At 52.8% G+C, this 9,542-nt stretch overlaps 1 protein-coding gene across 1 annotated transcript; it reads left to right on the top strand.

The window, feature by feature from the left end:
- Positions 1–1,652: 1,652 nt before the first annotated feature.
- On the top strand, positions 1,653–8,367 carry VOLCADRAFT_100143 (uncharacterized protein; the record flags this gene model as incomplete). Its single annotated transcript, XM_002958780.1, has 11 exons — positions 1,653–1,950; positions 2,486–2,559; positions 3,261–3,476; positions 4,070–4,140; positions 4,799–4,991; positions 5,206–5,373; positions 5,559–5,783; positions 6,088–6,219; positions 6,966–7,081; positions 7,567–7,760; positions 8,039–8,367. The coding sequence occupies 11 exons, from the start codon at positions 1,653–1,655 to the stop codon at positions 8,365–8,367; spliced, it is 2,016 nt and encodes a 671-aa protein (XP_002958826.1).
- Positions 8,368–9,542: the final 1,175 nt, after the last annotated feature.

Genomic DNA, 9,542 nt, shown 5'->3' with positions numbered 1-9,542 from the left:
GGGAGGGAGGGAGGGAGAGGGAGGGAAAAAAAGCAGGAACGAATCTGTACATATTGGTCAGATGGAATTCTGGGAAAGGGTCGCGCGCGTACCAAAAAAGGATATGGGCTGTTTGGAATGTCGGCTCCGAAATCCGTCATGTCAGCGTGAAGTGTTTGAAACAACACCCGAGGGACACCGATGATGGTGAACGGGACATTGCCTAACAAGGCTACGAGGCAACTGTTTTCTTTCAAACATAAGCCTTTGATATTCGGTCCTCCGGTCCAATCACACCGGCAGTTTGTTTTCGATGACATGACAAACTTGATTTCCCCCCCCCCTTTCCGCCCTCCCGCCCTTGTCTTGTAGATAGTTCTGTCGCCCCCTCCTCTCCCCCCACTTTCAAAAGGATACGACACTTGAGGCGGTCTTCCGAGAAGGCGAAGAAACAGAGCACAGCAGCACGGGAGAACGAGGGACGCGGCGTGTGCGAACTGAGGGATACTCCTGGATTTATAAATCCAAATCCAAATTCCTAAGTACCGCTCCAGGATTCCGAATCCATGATGTGTCTTTTGTCTTAAGAGTCAAAAATGGAAAAGGGGCAAGGGACGCAGGGATTATCAACCAAGAGGGTGTTGTATACCCGATAGTCAGTGCGAGTTTTTCAGGCCAAAGATAATTTGGTTTCTCGTGGCATGCTTTCAGAAAACAGTAGGGTTCGGCCAGATGCTGAGATGTTTCCTTTCCCATGAAGGACGCAGCATCGACCCAAGGTTCACAGGCGAAGTTCACAAAGACACTGGCAACGCAGCGCGCTTACAAGAACAGGACAGGAATTCCGTCCAGGAAAGATGCAAAGCGTGAAAGCAACTATGCCGTAAAGGGTAGAGACCAGCGCAGTGTCAGGAAATGTAAGTGCATCACTGCTCCGGGACAGCAAACCCAGCAGCAGACAGCCACTGTAAATCATAAGTAATCTATTTTTTTCCTGCAAGGACCCATGAAGCATCACAGACGTTGACGTATGGCGTCAACACGGTTGGTACTATGTTCGGCTGGAAACAATGAAGGTAGATTGGATCCCACCTTTCCTCTTCTGCTCCTGGCCCACTCGTCCACCAGGCTACTAGCGCCAAGCTAAGTGCCACCTTCACGGCCAGCCCAGCTTGCCCAGCAGGAAGGAGCGCCAGGGCAGCGCTTGTCAATTTAGATACCTTCTTTCGCAGGCCAGCCATGATTACAAAAATGGTAATCGAGCTAAGTTAGCATAAGGTGCCAAAACGCTGCTTAAATGTTGTGGTCAGCCGCCGGAACCAAGATCTCTGCAGTGAGAACCTGTTGTTCAACAAAATAATTCATCAAAAAATAATTCTTAGGGGGAACAGCGTCCGTTCGACCTTTTGGCAAACAGCCGCATGCAAGTGTCGTGCATTTCGCAGCATTGAAGCTGGTCAATTGCTGTGACCGATCCCGGAGACTTTAGGTTCAAGGAATATTATATAAACTTTAGGGGTCAGGGTACGTAACGTCCTCTTGCAACCCCTGTGGTCCTCGCACCACTAGGTACCAACGGTCATCGCGAACACAGCTTTGGCAGCCGTTTGGGAGTTTCATAAAACCTCAATTATCTTGTCTATTTCCGTGGCACTGTGTTGCAGCTCGCTAGAATGCAGCAGCACCAGTCGCGTACGCTCGGCGGACGCCCACAGCAGCAACCGCAGCGCCTGCCTCGCTGCCCCGTTCTAAGGAGCGCTGGGATTTCGCGCTCTCGGCCAATTGTCCATGCGGAGCCTACGGAAGGAAATCAGCCTGATTCCGGCAAGCTGTTCGGGCTGATTCCGCTGCGCGCGAGAGGTGAAAACCTCGACGCTCGTATCGAGTCGGGCGAATTCACGGATGCTGGTTCAACGAAGGAGAAGCTGACACGACCTCTGCGCCAGGCCCTGGCAAAGGAGCCCATTGTCGGTGAGGCCATTGTGGTCACCGTTAGGCCGGATTCAAGTTGGGCCGGGGTGCTGGCCGCACCCACGGATCGCCGCTTTCATATTGAAGCCCCTGTAGTTTTGATGGTCTTGTATGTTAAATGGGTTATAGCTTGTCTACTTCTAACGTAAGCGGCGCGTCCGGTACGCTCATCCATCATCAAGCCCTAGGCTTGCCGGTGTTCAGTGGCGTATATATTCAACAGCAATAAGCTGTCAAGTGGTGTGACATTAACACTACGAGTTTTCTTGATTGTCCGTGGTCCGTCCTTCGCGACCCTCTCGCAGCGTGGACCACAGCAAGTCAGCAAGTTGAAAGCCGCTCAGAGCCTCCCTGTCACTTGCCTAAAGCTACTTTCTCACTGCTCGTATTAATGATTCGACACCCCGAGCAGGTCCCGTTTCTAAACCCTTGTGTCCATATTATTCCTCCTCTTGTGAGGTGGTATGACACATAAGCCGCGACCAAGACCACGACCAGCACCACACATGCTCCTCCTTAATCCCCGTCCTTGCAGGTCGCCCTGTGGCACGCTTCCTGGCGGATTTAGGCCGTCGCTGGCGCTCCGAAGCAGCAAAGCGAATGCCAGAAGTAGGTTGCCCAACGGCCTTCACTGGGGGTTAAGGTTCAATTTGTCTTTGGCGGAAATTAACACACACCTTCAGTAATTTAGGTGTTTAACAAACTCAGCGGTAGATTTAAAAAACTAAAAATAGTATTGGAGCTTACCGGGTTCGAACCGGTGACCTCACGCATGCAAAGCGCGCGCTCTACCACTGAGCTAAAACCCCGATGATATTTTGATATAAGTTATTTTAATGTAATATGCGGAAATGGCATGATCCAAATTCATGCGAATCCTTTAGCCGGGTTTAACCGAATGTGAGCTCCTGACCTGACCCGTTCGGGTCTGGTGTCAGTGGATTGGGATTGTGGGAAGCGGGGCACGTGGGGCGGCGAGTGTGCAAGGTCTGCTTACCGGGCGCTCTGATTACACCTCCGGGTAAAATTGGTGGGGTGCTGCTGCTGGTGATTTTGCCTATGTGTGCTTTGTCATTATGCACCAGTACCGTAGTGGTGCATTCCATCACGTGCAAGGTTCCGAGCCAAATTAGGCAACACACCAGCCAGCCAGCCAGCCAGCCAGCCCAGCAGCGCCCAAGGGGAGTGGGTAGTAATGGTGTTTGACGGCCACATCGAAACGCAACAAAAAAATGATGACTGCTGTACAAAAGGTTAATGAGACGGATTTTTTTTTCATTTTCATTATTTGGTAAATATATCACTTGCAGGCGCGTGGCGACATCCGGGAGATTGTTGGTCAGCCCGTGTTCGTACCGCTGTACAAGCTGTTCCTGGTGTACGGCAAGATCTTCCGCTTGAGCTTCGGACCGAAATCCTTCGTGATCATATCCGATCCGGCTTACGCTAAGCAGATTTTGCTAACCAATGCGGATAAGTACAGCAAGGGCCTGCTGTCCGAGATCCTTGATTTTGTGATGGGCACGGTACGTAACGCCATTGATACGACACGTTTATTGGTACGACACAGAAGTACGGCAATTTTGATTCCGCGTGCATGTTATTCTGGGGTGTACGACTTCGCTGCGTCCTTGCCTGTATGTTGTGCTGTGCCTTCCTGTCAGCCTGTTTCCGTACGTCTCTGTTTCTCTGTCTCTCTCTCCCCTTTTTCGCACCCCCTATCTCTCTCGCGCCCGCACGCGCGCGTGTGTGTGTATGTGTGTTTCTCTTTTTCACAACCTTTCTCTGCCACCCCCTTCCCTCACCCCCCGGTCGTCGTTTCGCTTCCTAGCCTTCCCCGGACACCACTTTGGCCCCTCCCCCCGTGTTTCCCCCCCCCCGTGGCCGCCCCCCCCCTCCGTGTGACCCCCGACCTAGTCTGGCACCCCATCTCTCCCTTCCAATCCTCCCCTTCCAAGCGACATCACACGAGGGGGGTAAAACTCTGTATAATCCGGAGCACCTTCTCGCATGCGGTTCCGTTACCTGCTGATCTGTCAGACGTTTTCCTAACTGACAATGCCGAGTCGCCGTCGTCTAACCGTCGCCTAACTGTCGCCTAACTGTCGCCACTCGTCAGGGCCTTATTCCGGCGGACGGGGAGGTGTGGAAGGCGCGTCGAAGGGCGGTGGTGCCTGCACTGCACAGAAAGTAAGTCTGTCTGTTAGTCTGTCAGTCAGTTTGGCTACATGTATGTCTGTGTACCTGTCTGTCTGTTTTGCATACATGTCGGGTGGGGGCGGAGTGGGGAATGTGTGTTTGTCGTTTCCGTTGACACCTAGATAGGCGACAACGACTAGACTAGACAAATGTCGTTTGCTTTCATACATACATACATTTATTCAGAAGAAGTCTGAGAGCTTCCAGCTCGATGCGGCCAAGGCAATTAAATTACCATCATTATCATCATCCTCGCAATGGACTCGAAGGCTATTACTTCTACTTCTACTAGTACTACTGCTTAGGGTTGTCTCCTGTGGGGCTATGTGTGTGTATGAAACCCTTGGCTGAGGACTTTTTGCTATTTCACACATGTATGTATGTATCCTTTTTATTCGTGTGTGTGTCTGTGTGTGTCTGAGGTTCCCCCCCTCCCCCCCCCTTCACCGTGTTCCCTCCTCCCCCCCCTTCACCCCCCATCTCACCTCTCCGGCTTGAATATGTCCGGCTCGTCCCATAGCTCGGGGGAGCGGTGCAGGTTCCACACGGAAGTACCTCCTTGCGTATGTTACCCCAATCCCCGTATTTCTCCACCCCAATCCTTCACCCCCACCACCCCTACCCTACCCTCCCTCCTCCATACACACAGGTACGTGGCGTCCATGGTCGGTATGTTCGGAGACTGTACGGTACACGGTACGGCAACGCTGGATTGTGCGGTTGCCAGCGGTCAATCCATCGACATGGAGAACTACTTCTCCCGCCTGGCTCTGGACATCATTGGAAAGGCGGTTTTCAACTACGACTTCGACTCGTTGACTCACGATGATCCGGTTATTCAGGTAAGTTGGTTGGTCGTTGGTTGGTTATATGGTTGGAGACCGAGAATTGTTGGCGGTTGATGTCGGGACATGAAATCAATCGGATCTCAGATTCGGGGATTTGAAATATCAAAATGTAATTTCTTTTCCATGTTCTTCTTTCCCCACTTGCTTTCAACCCTCTCCACGTGAATGTGTATTCATGTTACACGCGTGTCGTACTTGTGTACGGCAGGCCGTCTACACTGTACTACGGGAGGCCGAGCACCGCTCCACTGCCCCCCTGGCCTACTGGAACCTTCCGGGCGCCACTATTGTCGTACCACGGCAACGGAGGTGCCAGGAGGCGTTACGGATTGTGAACGACACGTTGGACGGCCTCATCGACAAGTGCAAGAAGCTGGTGAGAAGGGAGTGGGGGGAGAGCTCCAGCGCCCGAAATGTCGTGGTGTCGCTACCCTCGAAAAACACACGCGTACACACACACATAGACACGCGCACACACACACACACACACACACACAACCTTCCCACCCTCTTACCTACGAAACGTCCTTTCCTTCCCTTTTTAAAATTATTCCTTTTCAGGTGGAGGAGGAGGACATGGAATTTAACGAGGAATTCCTGTCGGACCAGGACCCCTCCATCCTCCACTTCCTGCTCGCCTCCGGGGACGAGATCTCGTCCAAACAGTTGCGGGACGATCTGATGACGATGCTGATTGCCGGGCACGAAACCACGGCTGCCGTACTGACGTGGACGCTGTACACGCTGGCGAGTCACCCGGAGGCGACGGAGGCGATCCGGCGGGAGGTGAGTGTTCCCGCCGCCACACCCCGTGGGGAACTGGGGGGAGGGATGTGATCGGAGGGTTGATCTGTGGGGGGGAGTTTGTTTTGGAGAATTTTTGGGGAATTTGAGGAATTTGGGGATTTGGGGAATTTTGGTGGACAGAGGGAAAGTTGTGTTTTTTCCCTTCTCCTAAAGAAAAAATAAGCTGTCTCAATTTTCCGTTAAATATTTGTTGGTGAATCATAATCAACATGAATTATATAAAATAATATTTTTGTATCGATAACATTTACGTACATCACAACAATTCAACAATCGTTCGCAGGTGGATGAGGTTCTTGGCGACCGGGCCCCCAACGTGGAGGATTTCAAGTCCCTCCGCTTCACCACGCGGGTGATCAACGAGGCCATGAGGCTGTACCCGCAGCCCCCCGTGCTGATAAGGCGGGCATTGCAGGTACGGCAGGTTTGGGGGGAGGAGTGTTAGGGAGGGGGGAAGGGGGAAATAGGGAAATAGTAGAGGTAAGGAATTCGTGGGCGAGTTTCTGTGTTGGATTGGGTTGGTGCGCATGTGTGCATGTATATGTGTGTGTTTGTATATCTGTATATCTGTATATGTTACATGAATATATGTGATTGTGTATTTGTGTGTGATCGTGACTGTGATTGCGTGTATGTGTTTGTATGTATGGGTGTATTGCGGGTTAACGTGCGGTTTGGGAGGTGGGGAAAGGCAGGCGGGGAGGTGAGCTCTCTCTGGTCTTCTGTCTCTTGACGTTTACGAGGGCCTTTTTAAGGGGGAGGTGGGTTGGAATGGGAGGTTTTAGGAATGGGGGCTTTCCGTGTTGATGTCAGGCTACAGTTGCTGGTTACGGCTGCCAATCGGGCGAAGTTAACCTACCTGAATTTTACTTGGATTTTTTATCACGATACTTTTCTTCACGTGCAAATTGTCATAAAAGTTAATTTTACATTTGCCTTTTTTTGTGCAAGTGTTTTGCCTTTTTTCCGGCTTTCCTTCGGCCTCCTCTCCTCTCCCTCCTCCCGGGCCCCCCCCCCCGGGCGCGCCCCGCCGACCTCATCCTGCGGTGTTGGTGATTTTCGCCCTCTGCAGTCTATAGTGTGTTTTTGTTCTGATGTAATCCCCTAATCCTCGCCCCCTCCACCTTCTTTCCTGCACTTTCCCTACACTTTGTACGGCAGGAAGACAAGTTCGATCAGTATGTCGTACCTGCTGGATCTGATCTCTTCATTTCCGTTTGGAACCTGCACCGCTCCCCCGAGCTATGGGACGAGCCGGACAAATTCAAACCGGAGAGGTGAGATGGGGGGTGAAGGGGGGGGGAGGAGGGAACACACACACACGCGCGCGCGAATTAAAAGGATACATACATAGGCAGGCGGCTGGCAGAGGTTAAGGCCTGACTTCTGCTCCCGGAGTGTCTGAGTTCAAATCCGCCTGCCGCTGCTGGGTATGTGAGAGGTGTTGAAATGGGAGGTGGCCCCCCATCACATGGACGGTGTAGGACGTGATAATATCAACTTACGAGCTGACCAGGAACTAAGTTGAGGCGCCGTTGATCCGCTAGATTTGGTTGGATGCTGGTGGTGAGTTGCTGAACCCAACGAATACATTCTGAAGTCGGATGGGGTGAACGGATTAGGGTGCCCCTCTAGCAGGGGAGAGCAGGGAACTGCCTCGGGAAAGGGGGCCGCTGGTGAAGCTTAACCACCCTGTAACAACATGCATACATACATACATACTTACATACTTACATACTTACATACATACGCGCGCACGCAGGTTCGGGCCTCTGGATGGTCCTATTCCGAACGAGGTGACGGAGAACTTCGGCTACCTGCCCTTTGGGGGCGGGCGCCGGAAGTGCATTGGAGACCAGTTTGCGCTTTTCGAGGCGCTCGTGGCGCTGGCCATGTTGGTACGACGGTACGACTTCGTACTGGACACGTCCAAGCCTCCGGTCGGCATGACCACGGGTGGGTCTTGCGGGGGAGCGAGGGGGGGGTTTGGGGTCATTATCGGTTTCCGTACTTGTTGCGTGTCTTTGTGTCTGTGTGTGTTTTGATTACCCTTGGAGATTTGAGGGGATGTGCGGAGGGGGAGGGGGAGCAAGAAAATGAAAAGATGGACGGGGAGGTGGGAGGGGGAAGAGCTAAATGTTATTATCTTAACTCCTGGGTTGTGAAAAACTAAAACCCGTAAAACCGGTAATTAAAACCCGTAAAACCCGTAAAACCGTGTCGGACGCGTGCAGGTGCGACCATCCACACGACCGGCGGGCTGTACATGCACGTTAAGAAGCGCGACATGTCGGGGCTAGCGGCGGCGGTACGGCGCCAGGAGACGCCCGCGTACGCCTTCGCGTACGGCACTTCTACCGTCGCCGCGATGGCGTCGCCGGCGTCCTCCTCTCCCGCCGCCGTCGCAGGCGGAGGCTGCCCGTTCCACACTGGCGCCGCCGTACCACCACCACCGCCGGCGGCGGTGGCGGCCGCCAGCGTCACCGTCGGCGGCGCGACGGCGACGCTTGGCGGCGGCGTCAGCATTGGGCCGTCGGCGCCCGCGGGCCCCGCGGGACTCTGAAAACAGTCCTGAAAAACAGTCCTGAAAAACAGTCCTGAAAAACCCGATATATCAGAATACCCGTCATCATAATATTGAGCCCTCCGGATTCGCACTTAAGGGCGGTTGGGGTTTTGGGGGGAGAGGGGAAGAAAGAAGGGATGGGGGGAAAGCGAAACACAGAATATTGACACGATACGTGTTTGTTGGTTGGTTTAAAGTTGGTTTTAGATCCTAGGGTTTTAGGTTCGAATGGCCTTCGTGGTGGCTGTAACAGGAAATGGCACAGCGGAGCAGCGGGAAGGAAAGAAGGGGTGAGAGGTTTTCAGAGGTTTTTCAGTGCCGAGGTGAGCGCTGATCTTACTTACCTGACATACATACATATATGCACACGTGTAGTTCTGGCGGTGTGAGAATCGTCCACAATTCCGTACATACACTGCGCATGCGCACTAGCACGTGCACGGCGACGAGAAAGTCGCACTCGCGTAGTGAGCTTGTTTCGCTGGCATCGGCCTCTGACGTCGTACGGGCCGTGTGTACGGACAACGTGCACGAACGTTGCGTACGTCGTGCGCCACCCAATTTGTACGAAAGGAACAAACGAACGAGCGAACAAATTGGTAGGGGTCTTGGGGTTCAAAAGAAGCGGGCAGGTCTGAAGTAAGAGCTTGGGTTCGGGTGGATGCCCCCTGGGTGTGGGAAGGGGCCCCCTCCATCATCTTGTCGGAGGGACGAAGAGTGATTAGTGGTGTATGTACGTACGTATGTGTGTACGTATGTGTGTACGTATGTGTGTACGTATGTACTTATGTATGTTTTTGTGGGATGGGATTGCGATCGGTCCTCCCCCTACTGCCAACGCCAACGCAGAAGAATAGGGTCATTCCAGAAACGTGCCGCCTCTTATCCGTCCAGCTTTGAGGGCCAACTGTCAACTGCCAACTGTCAACTGCCAGCTTATCCTGACCATTGGACAGCTGTTAGGGTTTTAGTTGGGCTCGGTTTTCAATTGGGAGCCCGATGGAAGGGCAGTTGGCTCTTCTGTTTTTGATTACTTTTTATCGATCGGCTGTGTTTGAGCTTATCTTGCGTCTGCGCAGTTTTTTCCCATGTCCTAGGTTTTGGGGGCTAATTCATGCCGTACGAGTTGCGCAGAAGTTTTCTCTTAGCCGCACAAACGCAATGAAGTCGAA

Source organism: Volvox carteri (assembly GCF_000143455.1).
Source record: "Volvox carteri f. nagariensis unplaced genomic scaffold VOLCAscaffold_106, whole genome shotgun sequence".
NCBI lineage: Eukaryota > Viridiplantae > Chlorophyta > Chlorophyceae > Chlamydomonadales > Volvocaceae > Volvox > Volvox carteri.
This window is presented reverse-complemented; position numbering and strand designations above follow the sequence as displayed.